Here is a 24,158-nt window from a genome sequence, read left to right on the forward strand (position 1 = left end):
TTTGATCATAATTATTAAATCTAATACGAGTGGTTGTCTAGGTTACTCCAAATCAATTATTATTATTTCTTTGAAAATAATACTGTTTTGAAAATTACCTGATTTTGAATAGGTAAGGATTTGACTAGTCAAATCATTTTAACTTTAAATTGACTTTTTTTGAGATTGGCTCGAGTTAGGGAGTAGTCGATTAGATTTCGGATAGATCTTATAGGGTGGGCCAGATTTAATAATATGCTGTTGATACCTTGACATTTTATGGAAGAGCCTAGGTACAGGCAATGGGTTGTAAAACTCTTCGTCACATTCTTACAAGTTTTGTAGGCCCATTGTTGGTCCTTCGGCTAAGAAACACAAATGAGTCCTAAGAATTTGATCCAAAAAGAGCCCACAATACACACACACACACTGACACACACACACACACACACACAGACACACTCTCAGACAGCTAGAAGAAGCATTTGTTGCCAGTACCTGGGGGCTTGAGAAACAGTCCTACATCCAGCAAAGTTGACCTTTTTTAAGGTAATTCCCTTGCTTTCTCTTCTTTGCCATGTTATTGATAATCTTGTGTTATATCATATGTTGTTTCTCCGTCTGCTAAATTCAGTTACAACTTGCATGTATTGTGGTTTTGAATTTATAGATACTAAAGATGATAGTTTATCCTGGCAACTGTGTTGGAGTTTAGATTAACAAAGTACTGAGAAAGTATCCGTGGGTTGGATTCAAACTAGAAGACTTAGAAGGACCAAATTGATGATATAGGAAGACTGTTACTACTTTTAGTCAATGGAAAGAAATGCATGATCTATTGAAATATATTTGTAATCAGAAGAATAAGATTGTGTTTGATTGATGCATGCATGACCACCTAGAGTGTTGGAGATTAGGTATTAGTTCATAACAGGGGCACTTGTTGTAGCTTCGGTTTAGGGAGCTCCAGTGGGATTTTGAACTGGGGTTTGAAGGGGTATTTGAAGACGGGGATGTTTTTTCTAGCTGTTTTAGGTCAGTACAGTTGATTGGTGCATATTTCTTAGACCGAGGTTGGTCGAAGGGTGTGTCTATAGGTGCAAGGGAGGATGGAGCTTGCTCTTGGAAAAGCACTAGTAGTGATTGGAAAGTTTCTCATCTGAGGTAGGTGATGGGTGAAGGAACTTGTTGCGACAGGTGTTTGATGTGGTGAAGAAGAAAAAGGTATTGATATTTAGTTATATTGAGGGTGAAGGGTAGATGGCATGATGGGATTTGACATTCATATGGTTTCAAATAGGTGTTCAATGAAATTTTCTAAAAACTTGAACTTTTGTTTAGGCCTGTCGTCTGGACTGGTTTCTTTCTTGTTTCCACCAACCAATTTCCATCTTATCTGGCTTAAGCAGTTGTTTCTAATGAATTCTCAGTGTATAGCAGAAATTATGCTTGCTTGTTGGATATTATACATAAACACTCAAACTTTGTCCCGCCATCATTATTTGTAAGCTTATAAACAATTTCATATAATTTGAATCAGCCTCCTTCCCCTTAGCTACTGAATCGTAATGTAATTTCAAGTGAAAGCAAATTCCATGTTCTCACAATATGGCTCATACCGGCATTTCTCAGGAGAGAGTATTTCAGCTGACACATTTTTCAGTCTGGGGACTCTATTTCTGAATACTTGCTATCCCATCGCTGACTGCTATGTAATGTTTGCATATTTGTTAATTGATTGCAGCCACCAGATTCATCCAGGAGAAGCCACCATTTCCAACCAGTGCTTTCGTGAATGGAATCAGATATGGTAATGCATTACGGAGGATGTCATTGCAGGAGAGTAAGGTGGCGAGTCCAAGCACCAAGTAGTGTTGTAGCTTTGAACTGCAACTGTTCTATTTGTTCCATGAGGGCTAGCATTCAGTTCATTGTCCCTTCTGAAAAGTTTGAGCTTCTAGGAGACTCCAAAGAATTTCTTACAACCTACACTTTTGGCACGCATACAGCGAAGCACACATTCTGTAAGTTTTGTGGCATAACTTCGTTTTACATTCCACGATCAAATCCAGATGGGGTTGCGGTTACTTTCAGATGTGTGGATCCAGGGACTCTCACTCATGTTGAGATTAAGCACTATGATGGGAGGAATTGGGAAAGCTCTTACAATCAGACAGGCATTGCTTCATGCTCCCAAGGTACAGACTGAATTGTCACTCTTTCTTTCACCACTCTCCTCTGTTTCCCTCCCTAAAGGAGAAGTACAACATTTTGGAAAAACCTTTGTGATGTCGCTTTTTGGAAATCCTCAAAGTTGGAAAATAAAATCAGCAATGGCTAAGTGTTGCCCTCGGCCAAAACTTTGCCTCGTTTCCTTGTGTTATTTGAACAAAAAAACAAGTTACCCTAACTGCTAATTAAGAGAGAGAATTTATGCATTTCATGATTCCCACATTGATCATCATTTCCCTTGAACATGAGGATCAAATGGACAGCAAAAAACAGAGGTTGGAAACTAACGATTTGCATGTTTAAATGACCTCAATAAACACAAAGTATTCCTGTAGGTTTGGTTCACCTTTCACAACACATCAATTTTCATCCCAGCACGAGCTTGATAGCATTTGCCAGTGTCGTTTGTGTCAGTAGCCATGGCTAGAGAAACCTATGCAGCATATGCTAAACTTGGCACAACAACAAATCATGTGCTGACTATTGTGCCCGCTATATCTCTACATGTGAAAGAACCTTCAACTCGTTAATTTGATCAAAGTCTTCGGTCATGGGATTCATGGGAGGGACTGAACTATCATGCCATAAGCTGACAAGTAGTACTTAACAAAAAAATATTGAGGATATTCGTCACCTCGTTAATTCTTTGATTTTTCCTTTTGTTTTATCGTTACTCGACACTTCCTTTCGATTAATCTGTTTTGAGTGGAGCATCTTAATTAACCTTAATATGACAAGATCTTTAATCATATTGCCATCTGGAATCTTAAAAAAAAAAACTTCCTGCTTGACACCCTCGCCTCGATCTGTCTTTCCCAATTCCCATCCCATAACATGTCTCTATGCCTCTTTTTTTTATTTTTCAGTTCTCATGACTCTGCATGTATGCAGGTGCGCACAAATTTTTTATATGCAGATTATGCATCATTTTTCAATCAAACATCACTTTTCTATGTCCAGTGGCACTTGCCTATCCAGCCAAGACCACTATCATCTTCACAAATGAAATGATGTGAAAGACACAACAATTTTTTGGGAAATATTTTCACTAACATCTTTACCATAAGAATTGGGTTTGTAAATACAGTCATTAGTTAAGAAAATGAAGCTATGTTTTGGCCATACAAGTTCTAGGTTTCAAGTCCTAGACTCCATACACTGGCTCCATACAAAAGCTATCTTCACACATTTTCTTTACATATATTTTACTCTTCTCATATTTACTAATTTAAACATCAAATAATCTTCTATTTTGATAAATAACTGGGTTTTTAAGTGAACACCTGTTGAACCAATGTCAACACCAGTCAATAGTCCAGAGAAATAGTCCAGAGAAATCATTTTAGAAAGCCTAATTCTCGTTCGATGATTTCACGATTCTACCAATCACTTATCAACAATTTTTAATTAAATTTAACAAAATTAATTAAGGCGATTTTTGAGAAAATCTTTGTCGATATACAATCAGCGATCTTTTGATCAAATTTTGAAGTCTACCTATGATCATCAGCAGCTACGACAAAGTGGAAGATTCTACTTCACCATTGACATATATAAAGATTTTTAAATCCTAGAAACCTGGGTTTCTGTAGATATATTAAATGAAGTTTTAGTTACCTCTCCATCAACCAAAATATATATGTGTGGCTGTGTCAAATTAATGAATGGACCGATTTGTTTGGTGTTCGAGATATAGCAAGACCACATAAAAAAACTAGGCATAAAAAACAAAGGCATCGATTGACCCCATGTACATGTATATTAAACTCTCGTCTAATGCCATGTATCAAGCAGAGTGCTGTCTCGTTGGTTGAATGCCATGTATCAAGCAGAGTGCTGTCTTGTTGGTTGTTCTTCATTATGAAGAACAACAGAACAATCAAATATTATAGATTAATCCATAGATATCATATGCAAACATGCATAAATTACGTGCCCATGTGTATAGGTTAGACAGCACAAAACATTAACTCTAAACTCATGAGTGAGCATGTCTTGTCATCACTAGGCTATGATAATATAAATTTTAAGGTTTGATCTGCCCATCCTAGATGAATAATCAAGCAGTTAGTACTTACAGCTCCTATCTGGTAATGTCATTGGTCGAGCCAATTTTCTGTACCAGAGAAGCTCAAGGCAATAAATCTCTCAACTACCGATATAGCTGCCATAAATATTTAGGGAATCATCTCATGGGTTAATGCTTCAACCCATATTTGTTAAACTCAATCGACGGGTTAATTTAGAAAATTTATAATTCAAAACTTGACATGGATTATGTTTTCAATTAATAAAAAAGACGATAACTTGTGAAAGTCAGTTCACATATCGAGTATTGGATCTACTTGACAATTACCTTTTATGGAAGAGCCTAGGCATATATGGCCATGGGTTGTAAGACTCTACACCACATTTTTACGTGTTTTAGGCCCATTATTGGTCATTCGGCTTAGAAATACACATGAAATCCTATAGAATGTACCCAAAAAAGAGCCTCAAATATATACACACACATTCTCAGACAGCTGAAAGCAGCATTTGTTGCCAGCACGACGCTTGAGCAACAGTCCTACAGCCAGCAAAATTGACTCTTTTTTTTTCTTCAGGTAAATCCCTTTGCTTCTCTTCTTATCGATGTTAATGATAATCTTGTGTTATATGATATGTTGTTTCTCTGTCTGCTAAATTCAGTTACATCTATTGTGGTTTGGAATTTATAGATACTAAAGATGTTAGTTTATCCTGGCAACTATATATGTTGGAGTTTAGATCAACATAGTACTGAGAAAGTGTTTGTGGGTTCGATTCAATAAAGAAGATTTAGAAGGACCAAGTTGGTGATGTAGGAGGACTGTTACTGCTTTAGGCAATGGAAAGAAATGCATGATCTATTGACATGTGTTTCTAATAAGAAGAAAAGGATTAGTGTTTGATTGATGCATGCATGATCAGATGAAGGGTTGGAGATCAGGTATTAGTTCATAACAGGGTGACTACTTGTAGCTTCGTTTTCAAAGCTGCTACTAGGGAGCTCCAGTGGGATTTTGAGCTGGGGTTTGATGGGGTATTTGAAGACGGGGATCTTTTTTCTAGCTGTTTTAGGTCAGTACAGTAGATTGGTGAATATTTCTTAGAGCGAGATTGGTTGAAGGGCATGTCAATAGGTGCATGGGAGGGATGAGCTGGCTCTTGGAAAAGCACCAGTAGTGAATGGAAAGTCTTTCATCTGAGGTCGGTGATGGGTGAAGGAACTTTGCGCATCAAGTGTTTGATGTGGTGAAGAAGAAAAGGGAATTGATATTTAGTTATATTGAGGCGGAGGGTGGATGACATCATGGGATTTGACATTCAAAGGGTTTCAAATTGTTGAGCGAAATAGACTGAAATCTAATGAAGCTAATCGATTTCTTTCAGCCAATATGAAGTGTGTTGATAACTGGTATTGAAAAGTTCTAGGTGGATTTCGGCGCATCCAAGACCCAAGCATTTCTCACTTCTGCATATTTAAGGATGCTGAAAACAATGGCCATTAGACCTCATTTCTCTTTCCATCTTCCCATTTTCTTAGTTTTTCTCTACTGTAATCGGTGTTTAATGAAGTTTTCTAAAAACTTGGTTTCCTACTTGTTTCCATTAACCAATTTCCACCCGATCTGGCTTAAGCAGTTGTTTCTGATGATTTCTCAATCTTTAGCAGAAATTACGCTTGCTTGTTGGATATTATACACAAACACTTAAACTGTAAGGCCAGTACTTAATTAAATTAAGTATATTTATTATTGAGTGAAAGACAAAATTAGTAAAAGATAAAAAATAGTAGAGTATTAGTGAAAGATAAAAATTAATGAAGATGAATTGTTGGTATAATTTATACTATAATTTATAGTCTTTGTCCCCTCACTCTTTCTATAAATAGGCAATGTCTCCAAACTTATTATTCATATTAAAGAAGAGAAGTGAAGAGTAGAAAGAAAAGAGAGTAATCTTACAAAATTATGAGGTATTTGTGAGAGAACAAATTAACTTAATTAAATTAAGTATATTTATTATTTAGTAAGACAAAATTAAAGTAAAAGATAAAAAATAGTAGAGTATTAGTGAAAGATAAAAATTAATGAAGATGAATTGTTGGTATAATTTATACTATAATTTATAGTCTTTGTCCCCTCACTCTTTCTATAAATAGGCAATGTCTCCAAACTTATTATTCATATTAAAGAAGAGAAGTGAAGAGTAGAAAGAAAAGAGAGTAATCTTACAAAATTATGAGGTATTTGTGAGAGAACAAATTAGGTGTTTTCTCCTAGTAATAGAGAGATTTTAGTTGTTCTCCTATTACTTGAGAGTGATTGTAATTTTCATATTACTTAGTAAAATACTTCTATACTTGATTGTGGATGTAGCCTAAATTAGATGAACCACGTAAATTCTTGTATGTCTCATTTCTCATTTTATTCTATTCTTTACTTTTTATTTTGTCGGGTTTGCATGCCAGCATCCTAAAATAAACTTTGTCCCACCATTAGAGAGATTTTAGTTGTTCTCCTATTACTTCAGAGAGATTGTAATTCTTATATTATTCAGTAAAATTCTTCTATACTTGTTTGTGGACATAGCCTAAATTGGGTGAATCACGTAAATTCTTGTATGTTTCATTTCTCATTTTATCTTATTCTTTACTTTTTATCTTATCGGGTTTGCATGCGAGCATCCTAAGATAAACTTTGTCCTACCATCATTATTTGTAAGCTTACAAACAATTTCATGTCATTTGAATCGGCCTCCTTCCCTTTAGCTACTGAATACAAATTCCACACCTGCATTTCTCAGGAGAGAGTATTTCAGCTGACACATTTTTCAGTCTGGGGACTCTATTTCTGAATACTTGCTATCCCATCGCTGACTGCTATGTATTGTTTGCATATTTGTTTATTGATTGCAGCCACCAGATTCATCCACGAGAAGCCACCATTTCCAACCAGTGCTTTCGTGAATGGAATCAGATATGGTAATGCATTACGGAGGATGTCATTGCAGGAGAGTAAGGTGGCGAGTCCAAGCACCAAGTAGTGTCGTAGCTTGGAACTGCAACTGTTCTATTTGTTCCATGAGGAGCAGTATTCAGTTCGTTGTCCCTTCTGAAAAGTTTGAGCTTCTAGGAGATTCCAAAGAATTTCTTACAACCTACACTTTTGGCACGCATACAGCAAAGCACACATTCTGTAAGTTCTGTGGCATAACTTCGTTTTACGTTCCACGATCACATCCAGATGGGGTTTCAATTACTTACAGATGTGTTGACCCTGGGACTCTCACTCATGTTGAGATTAAGAACTTTGATGGGCAGAATTGGGAAAGGTCATACAATCAGACATTTGCTTCATGCTCTCAAGGTGCTGGCTGCTGAAGTGTCGTTCTTTCTACCACAACTCTCCTCGCCTTCCCTCCCTAAAGTAGTACAATATTATGGAAAAACCTTTGTGATATCGCTCTTTGGAACATTCTCAAAGTTGGAAAATAAAATTAGCTATGTTAGTTAGCTAATTGATTGGTCTAAGGGATATTACTTTTTTTATGGAAATATATTTAATTTTTAATAATGATTTTATTCATCTTTAATATTAATTAAATATTTAATTAGTAAATTTAAAGTTCTTAGAATAAAAATACTTTGAAAAAAAATTATGAAGTAATTATAATTATGCAATTTTTATTTATTAAAGTATTGTTTTTAAATATTTATGATTAATCTTCTAATAAAATTTAACATTACTTAAAACTTTTGAGAATAATATATAGTATATTTTTTTTATACTATTCTTTTATATTATAAAAAAATAATTGTTTTTATGAACTGATATACAATAAATATCTAAAATTAATATACATGTTTTTTTTTTTAATATTTTTATCAATGCATTCATCAACATGTTCTACTTCATAAAATGTACTTCTATTTTGGATCGATCAAATGCATTATTGAACTGAGAATGTTTAAAGTTAGCTTTTCAAGGAAATAACAATCTTAATGATTTTAGAAACCTCAACGTTGCTAATCAATAGAGCTTGATAGACTACATAAAGTTCCATCAAGTCCAAATGAAGTTGGAACAAACTGCACCCCCCTTTTTTCCCTCTTCTTTTAACCCAAAACATCCTGTTTTGCTCTGCCTTTTCCACCGGATTCTGCTTCATCATTGTCAGAGCAATCATAGGTAAGATACCATCCACTGCTGATTTTCTCAATTTCTTCACGTAGAAAATTGAAATTCACATTTGAGCTGAAAAATCGGTCAAATATTGGGAAGAACTCTAGTGCATCGTCCTTGTAAACGAAGCGAACGCCACACTTCTTCACATGGAACTGTCCACTCAAGTCTATGAACTTAACTTCAATGTAGTGCGTGTTCTGGGTTGTATCCTGCCTATCCATATCAAATAATGCACGAGGCAAATAGAAGAGCAATGTGTGATCAATCTTGTCACGATCCGAAACTTGGATTCATGAACGGTATATTAGCAAGGTTTTTTTTCAAGATTCTATATCTATGCGAACCCAAACTTACATACAAACTTTCCCTAACTCAATCAGAGTTCAACACAACATTTATAACAAAATTAACTTTATACTATAATTGAATTGTTTTAATACAAGAGTTCATATAATTTCATAGTTTTAGAGCACTAACTGGACATAAAGGAAAATTTACAATTTACAACCAAAAAAGCATATTCAGAAGATTCAACAAAAGTGACCTATTATCAAGTTATAAACCCGAAAAGAATAAATAATGAGAGTATGAGTTTAACAACTCAGTGAGTAGATAACGTTCAATACACACACACGAGGTAATACAACAATGAGAAATATATATACAAGTATGGCTCTAGGTTCTTATAGAAAGGTTTTTCAAATAGGTCATAACAAAAATATCATATGGTAAAACTCGTTAGAAAATCAAAATGCAATGAGCATGAGGCTCCATACTATGGGATAATCAGTCCACACACTGACTGACACTACTCTATTAGTATGAGCATTCTGACTGACATACAATAGGTTCACAATCATAATCAAACGAACATATTCATATCACAAGGCTTAACTCATGACATCAATCAAATGAGAAGCTATCAATTTATAAGTCAATTCAAAATACATACTGATTCATATCAAGAATTCAGATTGAACAAATAATCATGTTTGTTGTTATTTAATTTTGGACCCCACGCGTTGGAAATGGTATATACCTCTTTTGAACATAGTGCATGAGTTTTTTGTTGTTACTCAATTTTGGACCCCACGCGTTGGAAATGGTGTATACCTCTTTTGAACAAACTGCATGAGTTTAGCTCATGTTCACCAAAAGATTGACAAAAGTAGAGATAAATATTTTTTTTTCTCGAAACCTTGTTTGAGTTGTTTTTTTTTATCCTACCCCTTTATACCAAAATCGTCAGGTTTTCATAGGTTGATCAGGAGTCTTTATAATGATAAATTCTTTCCTTCTTTATCTAATCTTTAAAATTGGATATATCCCTCAGAATTTGCATTAAAAAAATGGTTTCGCTGTTGTCACAATTTGTTTTTTGTGTTCCAACTTAAGCTTTGATTCTGACTTGGTTTCGTACGATATCTGACCATTCTAGCTATATTCTGTCACTTATAACATGTTGAAAAATTGACCTATACCTTTATTAGGTCCTAGGAATCATCGTTCTAAGGAAAAATTCTCAGTCAGATTTGGATGCTTAACATTGTCAGATCAATAACCTTTTTGATCAACTAGATTACTATCAGATTCTATTCTATAAAAAGATTTTATCTCACTTTGATTCCTCTATCAAAGTTGTATTCCTAGATACATAGATGAATTTGAGCTTTTGAATCACTTTATTTTGATATCAGAGGCTTAAGATGTTCCTGTTTGAATATCTAACGTGAAGGTAGAGAATTCTACCGCGAGAAGGATATTGACCCGAGTCTGCACTAAAAAAACTCTATTTTTGGCCTAGTTTTTATGATTTTTGTTCTTAGTTCATACTCTCAGTCATATCAGGATTCTCAGCATTCATCAGTTTTTGAGTTAGACCTGAACATCCCTTTCGACCAACCAAATCACTACTAGATTCTATTTTGTAATTTTTTTTTATCTCACTTTGATTCCTCATCAAAGTTGTAGTCCTAGATGTGTAGATGAATTTGAGCTTTTGAATCACTTGATTTTGATATTAGAGGCTCAAGATGTTCCCGTTTGAATATCTAATGTGAAGGCAAAGATTTCTGCTGCGATAAGGATATTGACCCGAGTCTGCACTAAAAAAAATCTATTTTTGGCCTAGTTTTTGTGATTTTTGTTCTTAGTTCATACTTTCAGTCATATCAGGATTCTCGGCATTCATCAGTTTTTGAGTTAGACTTGGAAATCCCTTTCGACCAACCGAATCATTGCTAGATTCTGTTATATAAAATTTTTTTGTCTCACTTTGACTCCTTCATCAAAGTTTTATTCCTAGACGTGTAAATGAATTTGAGCTTTTGAATCACTTGATTTCGATATCAGAGGCTCAAGATGTTCCCGTTTGAATATCTAACGTGAAGGTAGAGAATTCTACCGCGAGAAGGATATTGTCCAAGTTTGCGGGACTGATTTGAAGGATTTTTTTGGACCAAGGACTGAATCAAAAAGTATTAAAATGGGGGATTGAATTGAAGAGGGATATTAAAAGCTGGAGAGTGAGGTTGGATCATCATAAATGACAAGATTTTTACTATACCGAATAAGAAAAATAAGACTTTGCAGCAGCACCCTTCATCTGATTTCTTTCCTTTTTTATCTGTTGTTTTCTTTTCTCATCATGCCTGATTTTTGGAGCTGCAGACCATGTTTTCTATTGTCTCATTTTAAAGAAAGCAGCTGACTTTATGAAAGGAAAGAAAAAAACCGCACCATCCTCTAACTAGAAAAGAAATCACTGTTGATTATAAAATCAGAATCAAATATTCTAGTTTTTTTATTTTTGCTCACCCAATATTACATCCTAAAGTTAATGTAATATTTGTTTCCTAAATAAAGCCATGTATATGCTATATAGAAGCCTCGGCTGCTGACCTAAAGGAGAGGAGAAACGTACTCAAGAAAGGGGCAATTTTTCAGGAAAGAGGGAAAACACAAGGAAAAACCTAAACCTATCATCCGTAGCAAAGAAGCCGTAGCTCTCCCCCCCTCTCATCTTTTTTAAAATCGAAGCAGCCACCCCCCTGATTTTAAAAAGAAAACAAAGATCTCTCTCTGGCCGCACCTTGTTCCCTCTCCCTTTTATCAACAGTCCACCATTTTCCCCTTCAGCCAACTGACCTTCCCTCTCTGTTAACACAGCCCCCAGAAACGACTCTCCCGCAATCTTCCTCCTCACTGGCTATTTCCTCTGCAATAACAACACCAAAAATTAACATGACAGCACTGCAAGCTTTAACAGCTTCAGCCTATGCACTGTAACCTTAAGCAACAGTGCTGTGACCAGTCTCGCCTCTATACCAGCAACTGGTCTCAATCGCCTGCCTTGCCATATCTCTTCCCCATCGCCCCATCAGTAGCCGTGTTTTCTTCTCTGCACCTAGAGCAAGAAGCAGCAGGGGTGTGCAGTCATCACCAGTCATTGTAATTCCTCAGCCACTTTGAGCACGCAAGCCAGTAGCAGCAAAGGGAATTTTTTTCTTCAGCCATAGGTTACTCCTCCAGCAACACTCTTCTTTTCCCTGCAATAGTTGCACTGGTCGTAGCAACACCGTAGGTCCACCATTGAGACAATCATCTTTCAGCTAGCAAACCTGTCTCCACTAGGAATAGCGACCAGGGGTGTCCTTCGTGAGCAGCGCCCAGTCGTCTCCCTCCACTTCGCCTCCAGCCGTTGCCTCGCAGGTAAGTCTTTCTTTCACTGGTTTTGCTAAATTAATTACCTTGCCACTATAGCATGCATATGCATGCAACAGTGGTAGAACCGGTTACTAGTGTGAGGCAGTAAACGGGTTGGGCCTTACTGAATCCTGTCAAGCCCATAATTAATTGTGCTTAATTATGATGTTTGTATTTTTTTTATAAAAAATATATAAAAATGTTTTTTTTTGTTACATATAGCCAATACCCTAACATCTTTTTTAAAATTTCCTCTAAAAAAAAAAATATTTGAAGTCTTGAAAATATGTTTTCGCATGGATTTCTTAAATACAAAAATTATTTTCTTGCATTCCTGGATTTTACAACATGTTTGTAAAACTCCAATAGGTATTGGCCAATATTTCAAAAAATATAAAAATCTTATTTTGGAGGGAATTCATCTATTATTCATTGCTAATGTTTAGATAAAGAAATCTTTAAAGGACGAATATCCAAAATATTATTGGAAATAATTTGTTATTATTCACTATTAATATTTGGATAAAGAAACCCGGAGTGGTAAATATCTAAAATAATTTTATAGGAATAATAAATCCGCACACATCCTTGAAAGAAGCCTTGATTATAATTGAGGATATTTCAATTTTTTTTACTCCACGGTTTACGAGTAGTGAGAATATAAAATACTAAGACAAAAAAAAAGATTTTTAAAGCACTCTAGATTTCTAATTTTTATCCCTCCTCTTTGCGATTTACAAGTCGTAAACTCTTGAAATACCAAGAGAAAATTAGCTTGTAAAACACATTGAATCTCCTTGGATTTCTTTCTTAATAAATTTAGTTAGAATCAAACTGATAAAAACTGATGAGATTAGAAAACACCAACACCATAGCAATTATAAGACAAACCAAACACCAAGTAGCTTAACTTAGGTAGGGCGTATTAGGGGTGCTAACACCTTCCCTTTATGCAACCAGTCACTTGCCTTAGAATCTCTGAAAGATCAGTTAGGTTTTCTAGTGACCATAATACTAGGTGGCGACTCCGTTTTACACAAAATCAAAACAAAAGACTCCAAAATCAATCGAGGATCGTCGTGACACCGCGCTCCGCCGCGAGGGTGCGAGAATGCTTATCATAACAAGGATAATAATCAACATATATATTATCAAAAAGCATGATCCAATTCATATTAACAAATCAAATATTTATAATATTTCTCATGCATATGAAAAGTTATCCACTCATTTGACTCGAAAGCAAACAGAAATCAAAAGCAGACATTGAAGAAAATCCTATTGATATCCTGTTGGTAGAATATCAGGATTATCTCAATAAAAAGGAAACATATTCAAGAATGACTCAAAAGAACATATAACCTATTTAATACACTTAACTAAAAGTGTATTCTATAACCTATATGTTTTTGAACTAACTAGTTAATTTTCTTAAAAATCCAAAATTAACGGTTTTTTCAAAATCTAATTCATAATAAAATAAATAATAAAATTGGTAATAATTCACTAAATAACCCAAAATTATTCATCAAACCAATATGAAAAAGCTAACATCACAGCTAGGGACTAATATGGAATTTATCACATTTTTAGGGCCAAATTGTAATTTTCATCTAATTGGAGGACCAAACTAAACATATCATAAATTCATGAATATAGTGGAATTATATCCATAATTCATCCTCATTTCTGTCCAGAACCTCTAATTATTCTCCAGGGACCATTCTGGATTTTTTCTAAATTTTTAGGGTCAAATTGTAATTTTTGTCAAATGGAGGACCAAACTAAACATATCATAAATTCATGAATATAGTGGAATTATATCCATAATTCATCCTCATTTCTGTCCAGAACCTCTAATTATTCTCCAGGGACCATTCTGGAATTTTACCAATTTTAGGGTCAAATGGTAATTTTTATCAAAACGGAGGACTAAATTGAAAGTTTTAAAATTTCATAACTATACAGTAATTCTGCCCATAATTCATATTTTATTCTATTCAGAATATCAGAAGATGCTCCAGGGACCATTCTGTAATTTTCCAAAGTTTGGGGACTAAACTGTAATTTTCCAAAATTGAGGGACCAAATTGAATTTTCATCATCTTCAACCTCCAACCCGGAATTTCAACAGAAACCCACCATTCTTTCCTTATTCTAACACAAATTAACCATTCAAAAAAAATACATAACTCAAAATCATTATTTTTATCTGCAATCTCTTCTAACACAAATTAACCATTCAAAAAAAAATACATAACTCAAAATCATCATTTTTATCTGCAATCTATCAAATTCAACTTAACAATACATTACCTATAACAATGAACCTTATAATATTCAATTTAATTTATCAATTAAACCTAAAACACAAATTTGAAAAACCCTAACATTCATCAAAATCAAAATTAAAATTCAATTAATATACATTTACACATTTAACAACCTAAATCTTACTTTTAAACTTATTTCTTCAATTCCTTTCTATTACCTCTTTCTATTACCTTATTCTGATGTTGCAGGGCCTTACAATCTCAAAACACTGTTTGAGGAATGGCATAAATGATAAAACAAGGTGTACTTTTTTCCAGATGCTGTATTAGCTAACCCAGAAGCTAAAGAATACTTGCTTCTCTTTATTCTATTTTGACTTGGAAGAAATGACATTAGAGGTGAGAGGAGAGTTCTGTTCTTGAGTAGAACACTCACAGGAATCAGAAAGATCGTATCTTGGTTTGGTAATTCACTAGTTTACGATGTATCTGATCAGCTCCTCAAAATTCAAGAACCCTCTAAAATCTGATCCTTTTGAAAAGATTCTGGGAGTGGCACAGACTTGATAATTTCCAACTTTAAATTCCTGCTCAGAATGATAAGGAAATACTTGACATCTTAAAGCTTTCTGAAAGAAGAGATGCTTAAAATTCTGCTGGATGTGTGGAAACAATTGCTGGTCAATAGTGCCATCTACACGGGTATTTCGTCACGTACAAAATTGCACTTACCGATTATGACCTCTCTGAGAGCTCACAAGACCAACACCCTACCGGCAAGAAACTAAACAATTGTAGTCCTTTAAGTTTGGTTCAACTTCACAAGTTAGAAATTAATGAATAAGTTCTTTACAACCTCACGCAGAGAAGCCATCGGCACTAGACTCTCTACGACCACATTATAGTAACAAAGGACCAAAGCTAACGAAACCTAGATTTATCAGCAAATATAAGCAATAAAGTATGATCTACCTGTGTGTCTCATTCCACTGCAGAAAGTGCTGCAGTCAGCTACAGACTGATTAAAGACATCAAAGGTAGCTGTAGAAGCTCTCTTGTAATGAAGCAGCAAATTGTTAAGCCTTAATTCTGAAGCAGCATTTCAAAAGTTAAATCAAACAATATTTTCAAGAATTAGTTCAAGGACTCTAGCATTTTGACCCATAGTTCAAGAGAGTTACGTACCTTTTAGCCTTTAATTTATCAGCCTCGTAATTACAATGTTGGTGTAAGATTCAAATTTTTTACCTAAACTCGAGCTAACTCAAGCTAAGTCAATCCAAACCGAGTCTAAATTAAACTAGATATATAAGAAAAGTTATAAAAAAATTACTTTTTTCTTTTTTAATTTTTATGGCCATCATAATCCTTTTCTTATCAAATTAAGGATTTGAGTTTATGATCTTGAGTTTTTTAGGTTTAAAAAAGGTTGAAATAACAAGTAAATGATTCTCTCTCTCGTGTTACTTTTAATTATGATTTGTTTATGGAAGGATTAAAAAGAAAGATTAGAGTTTATAAGAATTTGAAATTTATGTTGTTAATATTAATTTATAATTATTAGGGGTTTACTGTTAAGTTATTGATTTTGAATATATTGTTAGAAATAATAATTTATGACTTGATTTGTTTAAATTAATTTTTATGAGTTAAGAAATTTATTTTAACCTTTCTAGAAAATCTGGACAAAAAGGTCTTGAGGATGAAATTTCATTTTTTTCTTTGATTTATGAAAGTTTAGTCCCTAAACTTAAAAAGAAATATATAATTTAACCCCTAAATGTATTTTGAGCAAAGTTGTTAAAATCATGAGTTAACTCATAAAATTGTAAGGTTTTACGAATCAACATGTATCTAATGTTCTAAATAGGACTAAAAACTTGAAACAAGTAAAATCAAAGTTAACTCGTGCAAAATCGATAAAATCAATAAACTCGATAAACTCAATCCGATTTTATGAGTTTGCTAAATTTGTGATATGAACCAAGTCAGGTCCAAATTTGACCTTAAAATGTCTACTAACTAGTTTTGCGAGATTAAACATATTTTTCAAATCACATATTGGATAAAGCTGAAATTTTATAGGGAAATATATATTGTGGTAAATTTTTAGGTCAAAATAGAGTTAAGGAATATAATATTCAAAGAGTCAAAGTTAGTAAACTAATATAGTTAAACATATCAAACAAGACTTTCGTGTATTGTTTGGGATATATCTAGAGTTATCAGTGGAATTTTGCTTCAATTAAAAGGTGGGATAGAAATTTGACATCTGAAACTTTCCAACTATATATCATAGGTCTAATAATTCATCTGAAAATTTATTATGGTTATGTATTTATAGTTTGGTCCAATTTTGGTAAAATAACATTTTGGTCCCTATTTTGGAAAATTATTGTTTTAGTCCCTAAACCTAGGAGACTAAACCTGGTTTTCTTTCATGCATTGGAATCTTTTATTTGTGTTGTCTTGAGTTGATTTTGAGTATATTTCATATATTTATTATAGGTTCTCCTTACAATTCTCAATAGGTTTTTCTAATATTTCATCTAATATTCCTTCTAATCTATATTTTTTCAGGTGAGTGAAATAATCATTACTATGCATATGATATAAATAAATATGTATGTTGATTATACGATAAGTACAACTAGTTAATTTCTTGAATATTTATATATATTGCTTTATTTTCTGAATACTCATTTATTCTTGAATTTATAATTGCAATCTGTCGAACAAAATTCTATTTGATATGATATATGTCTTTTTGATGATTATGTGAATGTCTATTATGCCTTGATATAGAACTTATCAGTAACTTCATGCTAACGGAGAGTAATTAGCCTATGTACATATAGTATTATGTATACCTTGCTGCTGAGAGAGGCATTAGCCTGTGACGACTAATCATCCCACAATAGTCACCTTCAGGTGTCATCTTATCACATTCGAGTGTTATCTGATCTCTGACATGTATTCCACTACTTTATGATAATATTTTTAGTATGTATATGTATATGTATATTAAGATAAATCGACTTGCAAACTATTATTATCTAAAATATTATTAAATGTTATTTCCTTACTAAGTTGGTTGAACTCAACTCTCATTCTTAATATTATTTCAGGTTTTTAGTTTCTTATAGCAGGTGAACTTTGTTGAGTATTCTTGCTTCTTTAATTTTGGTTAGTATATCTTGCTTGTTTTGCAATGCTTTCCTTTTAGTTTTGATTCGATGTCTTAGATGCTCCATTATTACCTAATTTTAATTAAGTTTAGAATTTTGATAATGTAATGGGTATTATTGATTATTGTTTTTGTTTAAATTACTAAGTAAAAATTTTGAACTATCATTTGGTTTTATTAGTTTTGAATAATATAATATTTTTAAAAATTATAAAATGCTAAATATTTTTAAATAACTTGTTTTTTTGATATGTCCATTATAAAACTTAGCATAAATAAAATGTTTTCCTGACACTGCTTTTACATTGCCGATTATGAACCTATAATTTAGGTCGTGATAGTTGGTGTGGTCTTTCGTTTGTATTTTTCTCATGTTCTGTTGGTATGCTCGGCTGGAAAAGAAGGTGAACTTCTTCCTATTCTTAGGCTTTGGAAATCAGCCTCAACCTGTCCTCTTTTGAGTTTTGTTTTGGCTTAGGCTTTTTACCGGCATTGGTCTACTAAGCAAAGTTGTTGTCATAAAATGGTGATTTGAAGTATTTTGCAGGCTAGTCTTGATATGGCTACCTCTTGTAGTCTCAGGCGACTTAGAAAATCTAGTGTCATTTTCTCTGTAGTGTCAATATTATCAATGAGACATGTCTATATTAACAATTGATCAAGGTTGGACATTGGCACCTTGGACCCATCATTGATATCCATGTTAAGTAAAACCACAGAAGACCAAAGGAATGGGAAGCGATAGAAATATATTGAAAACTTGAATAAACAGAAAACAAAAACACCAATGCTGAGTAGCCATGGTGGGATTTATATGCATACATTTATTGATGGAAAGTAGGGAACCTATGTTGATATACAACATGTATATAGGGTTAAGGTCCCTGCAGCTTCACGTACTGAGAATTCATTCATTTCCTGGAAGAATGAGCCAAATTTCATTAATCAAAGAACCGAGTAGAAGAAACCTGATCCCAGTAGCAGCAATTTATCTATACTTTTTAGAATTTTGGGGTAAATTTGTATTTTTTCAGCAATTTATCTTAGATACGAGGCAGCTGCTAAATTCCAATTCACAGTAGCGGATTAAAAACACACCGTACGTTCATGTCCATCTTCAAAATTCTACTAAGAATAGGTTACCAAGCCTCGACAAATTTTGGGTGCTTCAGAACATCAAAGCATCACAGTGTTGGTAAGTCTGACTAGCTTCTATCACAACTAATGATACCCTAAGCTCTCCACCTCTTAACTTGAGAAACTCAGGAATTAATCTCCACATACTGAGCACTATACAGTTCAATGGTTCAACATACTTTAAATTCATCTTCTTTACCAATGATTCTTGGATATGCAGGTTAACTTGCGAAAGAGGTCTGCCGCATTCATGCACCCACCTCTCTAGATCCATTAGGTAATGCAGAAGAAAGACATTTAAGGACATTAGTGCTTGCCTAAGCATGTCTCCAGGCCGTAATTTTGGTCCACTCAATACTGGTGGACTATTTTGATAAATAACTGGGTTTCTAAGTGAACACCTGTTGAACCAAGGTCGAAACCAGTCAATAGTCTAGAGAAACAGTTTTGGAATCCTAATTCCCGTTCGATGATTTCACGATTCCATCAAATCCTAATTCCCATTCGATGATTTCACGATTCCATCCATCACTTATCAACAATTTTTAATTAAATTTAACAAAATTAATTAAGGAAATTTTTGAGAAAATCTTTGTCGATATACAATCAGCGATCTTTTGATCAAATTTTGAAGTCTACCTATGATCATCAGCAGCTACGACAAAGTGGAAGATTCGACTTCACCATTGACATATATAAATCAACCAATATCTATATATATATAGGTGTGTCAAATTAATGAATGGACAGATATGTTTGGTGTTCAAGATATAGAAAGACCTCATAAAAAAACTAAGCATGAAAAACAAAGGCATCGATTGATCCCATGTACATGTATATTAAACTCTCGTCTAGTGCCATGTATCAAGCAGAGTACTGTCTTGTTGTATGTTTTAAATTAATAAAAAAGACGATAACTAGTGAAACTCAGTTCACATATCGAGTATTGGATCAACTTTACAATTACCTTTTATGGAAGAGCCTGGGCATATATGGCCATGGGTTGTAAGACTATCCACCACATTTTTACAAGTGTTTTAGGCCCATTATTGGTCATTCAGCTGTCTGAGAATGTGTGTGTATATATTGGAGGCTCTTTTTTGGGTACATTCAGCATTTGTTGCCAGCACGACGCTTGAGCAACAGTCCTACAGCCAGCAAAATTGACTTTTTTGTTCTTCAGGTAAATCTCTTTGCTTATGTTCTTATCGATGTTAATGATAATCTTGTGTTATATGATATGTTGTTTCTCTGTCTGCTAAATTCAGTTACATCTATTGTGGTTTGGAATTTATAGATACTAAAGATGTTAGTTTATCCTGGCAACGATATATGTTGGAGTTTAGATCAACAAAGTACTGAGAAAGAGTTTGTGGGTTCGATTCAAAAAAGAAGATTTAGAAGGACCAAGTTGGTGATGTAGGAGGACTGTTACTGCTTTAGGCAATGGAAAGAAATGCATTGACATGTATTTCTAATAAGAAGAAAAGGATTAGTGTTTGATTGATTTATGTATGATCTATTGACATGTGTTCATAACAGGGGGACTTTTTGTAGCTTCGGTTTCAAAGCTGCTAATAGGGATCTCCGGTGGAATTTTGAGCTGGGGTTTGATGGGGTATTTCAAGACGGGGATCTTTTTTCTAGCTGTTTTAGGTCAGTACAGTCGATTTGTAAATATTTCTTAGAGCGAGATTGGTAGAAGGGCGTGTCAGTAGGTGCATGGGAGGGATGGAGCTGGCTCTTGGAAAAGCACCAGTAGTGATTGGAAAGTCTTTCACGTGAGGTCGGAGATGGGTGAAGGAACTTGCTGCGACAAGTGTTTGATGTGGTGAAGAAGAAAAGGGAATTGATATTTAGTTATATTGAGGCGGAGGGTGGATGACATCATGGGATTTGACATTGAAAGGGTTTCAAATAATTGTTGAACGAAATAGACTGAAATCTAATGAAGCTAATGGATTTCTTTCGGCCAATATGAAGTGTGTTGATAATAGGTATTGAAAAGTTCTAGGTGGTTTTCCGCGCATCCAAGACCCAAGCATTTCTATCTTCTGCATATTTAAGGATGCTGAAAACAATAAACATTAGACCTCATTTCTCGTTTCTCTTTCCATGTTTCCATTTTCTTAGTTTTTCTCTTATTGTAATCAGTGTTCAATGAAGTTTTCTAAGAACTTGGTTTCCTTCTTGTTTCCATTTACCAATTTCCTCCTGATCTGGCTTAAGCTGTTGTTTCTAATGAATTCTCAATGTGTAGCTTATAAACAATTTCATATCATTTGAATCGGCCTCCTTCCCCTTAGCTACTGAATCGTAATGTAATTTCAAGTGAAAACAAATTCCACACCTGCATTTCTCAGGAGAGAGTATTTCAGCTGACACATTTTTCAGTCAGGGGACTCCATTTCTGAATACTTGCTATCCCATCGCTGACTGTTATGTATTGTTTGCATATTTGTTTATTGATTGCAGCCACCAGATTCATCCACGAGAAGCCACCATTTCCAACCAGTGCTTTCGTGAATGGAATCAGATATGGTAATGCATTACGGAGGATGTCATTGCAGGAGAGTAAGGTGGCGAGTCCAAGCACCAAGTAGCGTCGTAGCTTGGAACTGCAACTGTTCTGATTGTTCCATGAGGGGCAACACTCAGTTCATTGTCCCTTCTGAAAGGTTTGAGCTTCTAGGAGATTCCAAAGAATTTCTTACAACCTACACTTTTGGCACGCATACAGCAAAGCACACATTCTGTAAGTTCTGTGGCATAACTTCGTTTTACGTTCCACGATCACATCCAGATGGGGTTTCAATTACTTACAGATGTGTTGACCCTGGGACTCTCACTCATGTTGAGATTAAGAACTTTGATGGGCAGAATTGGGAAAGGTCATACAATCAGACATTTGCTTCATGCTCTCAAGGTGCTGGCTGCTGAAGTGTCGTTCTTTCTACCACAACTCTCCTCGCCTTCCCTCCCTAAAGTAGTACAATATTATGGAAAAACCTTTGTGATATCGCTCTTTGGAACATTCTCAAAGTTGGAAAATAAAATTAGCTATGTTAGTTAGCTAATTGATTGGTCTAAGGGATATTACTTTTTTTATGGAAATATATTTAATTTTTAATAATGATTTTATTTATCTAAAGAAAGATAAAATTTTTAAATAAAAATATTTTATAAAAAAATTATAAAGTTATTATAATTATGAGATTTTTATTTATAAATATTTATGATTAATGTTCTATTAAAATTGAACATTAATTAAAACTTTTGAGAATAATATATATTATATTCTTTTGTTTTATAAAAAGAAATAATTATTTTTATAAACTGAATAAATATCTAAAACTAAAATACATGTTTTTGTTTTTTAATTTTGTTATCAATGCATTCATCAACATGTTCTACTTACATCATAAAATGTGCTTCCATTTTGAATCGATCAAATGCATCATTGAACTGAGTATGTTTAAGGTTAGGTTTGCCAGGAAATAACAATTTTAATGATTTTAGAAACCTCAACTTTGCTAATCAATAGAGCTTGATAGACTACATAAAGTTCCATCAAGTCCAAATGAAGTTGGAACAAAAGCAACTCCTCGAACAACGTTGCTCTGCCTTTTCCACCGGATTCTGCTTCATCATTGTCAGAGCCATCGTAGGTATGATACCATCCAGTGCTGATTTTCTCAAATTCTTCACGTAGAAAACTGAAATTCACATTTGAGATGAAAAATCGGTCAAATATTGGGAAGAACTCTAGTGCATCGTCCTTGTAAACGAAGCGAACGCCACACTTCTTCACACGGAACTGTCCACTCAAGTCTATGAGCTTAACTTCAATGTAGCCGAACAATAGTAGATGTTTTTTATGTATCTGATATTGATCAAAATTTGCTTAGTATGGGGCAATTAATTGAGAAAGGAATGAAGGTGATTTTTGAGAATCACATTTGTTGTATTTTTGATGCTGTTGGGCACAAAATACTTCAAGCTAAAATGAGAGGCAAAAGCTTCTCATTTGTTCCATTTGAAGGAGAGCATACTGCATTTCCAGTCATTCTTAGTGACACTGAACTATGGCACAAACGGCTGGCACACTGTCATCAAAAGAGGATGCTCACCATGAAGGTTCATGAAGCTGTCAGAGGTATACCATCATTCACTGATCTCCAATTAAACTGTAATGCTTGTCAATTTGGGAAGCAAAATAGAATGCCATTTCCACGATCAACTTGGCGAGCAACACACAAGCTCCAGTTAATTCATACGGATGTAGCTGGTCCCTTAAGCACACCATCATTGAATGGCAGCATATACTATCTGCTATTTATTGATGATTACTCCCGTATGTGCTGGATATATTTCATGAAGTTCAAGTCAGAGGTGGCTGGCATCTTCTGGAAATTCAAGAAAAACGTGGAGAACCAAAGTGGCAGCAGCATTCAAGTCATACGGTCTGACAATGACAAAGAGTATACCTCAGCCGAATTCAACTGTTACTGTGAAGATGCTGGTATTGAACACCAGCTAACAACCCCCTATACTCCAGAACAGAATGGGGTAAGTGAAAGGCGTAATTGATATGTCATGGAGATGGTGAGAAGCATGATGCATGAGAAGAATCTACCCAAAATGCTGTGGGCAGAAGCTGCTAACACAGCAGTGTTCATCCAGAATCGACTTCCAACATCAGTGTTGGCAGAAATTACACCCTTTGAGATGTGGTATAATTATAAGCCTTCCTTGCGTTTCCTCAAAATTTTTGGTTGTGTATGTTTTGTACATGTTCCACAGATTAAGAGGGACAAGCTTGACAAGAAAGCCATCAAAGGAATTTTTGTTGGCTATAGCACAATTTCTAAAGCCTACAAGGTTTATCATCCTCAAAATCAGAAAATTGCTATTACAAGGGATGTCACATTTCATGAAGATGCACAATGGGAGTGGGTTGATTCACAGAAGAGCATGCTGATTAATAATCAAATTCAGCCCTTGCAAGATAAATTGATTGACTCCGAATCAATTGATGATGAACCAGTCAGGGGTACTCGATCAATTGAAGAAATTTATCAAAGGAGCAATGTTGCTGTGTGCGAACCTGACAACTATGAAGAAGCTCAACAAAATCCATCATGGCAGAAGGCAATGGAAGAAGAAATCTTCATGATCGAGAAGAACAAGATGTGGGAACTTATTGACAGACCTGGAGACAAAAACATCATTGGCGTAAAATGGATTTTCAGAACCAAATTGAACGCTGACAGTTCAATCCAGGCTCGTTGTCAAGGGATATGCTCAAGTGTATGGGGTTGATTATTCAGACACATTTGCCCAGTAGCAAGGATGGACACTATCTGATTGCCACTTGCTGTTGCAGCACACAGAAACTGGAAGGTGTTCCAGTTGGACGTCAAATCTACCCTC

General features: G+C 34.5%; 2 protein-coding genes and 2 pseudogenes across 2 annotated transcripts in view; 3 read left to right on the forward strand and 1 right to left on the reverse strand.

The window, feature by feature from the left end:
* Positions 1–405: 405 nt before the first annotated feature.
* Positions 406–2,348, forward strand: LOC105135182 (centromere protein V pseudogene; annotated as a pseudogene).
* Positions 2,349–4,695: 2,347 nt separating this feature from the next.
* Positions 4,696–7,755, forward strand: LOC105135181 (centromere protein V-like). The gene is made up of 2 exons (XM_011039936.1): positions 4,696–4,817; positions 7,154–7,755. Exon 2 carries the CDS (start codon positions 7,205–7,207, stop codon positions 7,616–7,618), a length of 414 nt encoding a protein of 137 aa, XP_011038238.1. The 5' UTR covers positions 4,696–4,817; positions 7,154–7,204; the 3' UTR covers positions 7,619–7,755.
* Positions 7,756–18,672: 10,917 nt separating this feature from the next.
* The window catches only part of LOC105135177 (probable receptor-like protein kinase At1g11050), a 25,619-nt gene continuing 20,133 nt past the window's right edge, over positions 18,673–24,158 (reverse strand). The window contains exon 2 of the mRNA XM_011039932.1: positions 18,673–19,066. Coding sequence (XP_011038234.1) covers positions 18,757–19,066 — 310 coding nt within the window. The 3' untranslated portion in view covers positions 18,673–18,756. The remainder of the gene's footprint in view (positions 19,067–24,158) is intronic.
* Positions 19,837–21,802, forward strand: LOC105135179 (centromere protein V pseudogene; annotated as a pseudogene).

This window comes from Populus euphratica, unplaced genomic scaffold, assembly GCF_000495115.2.
Source record: "Populus euphratica unplaced genomic scaffold, PopEup_1.0 scaffold72.1, whole genome shotgun sequence".
Classification (NCBI taxonomy): Eukaryota; Viridiplantae; Streptophyta; class Magnoliopsida; order Malpighiales; family Salicaceae; genus Populus; species Populus euphratica.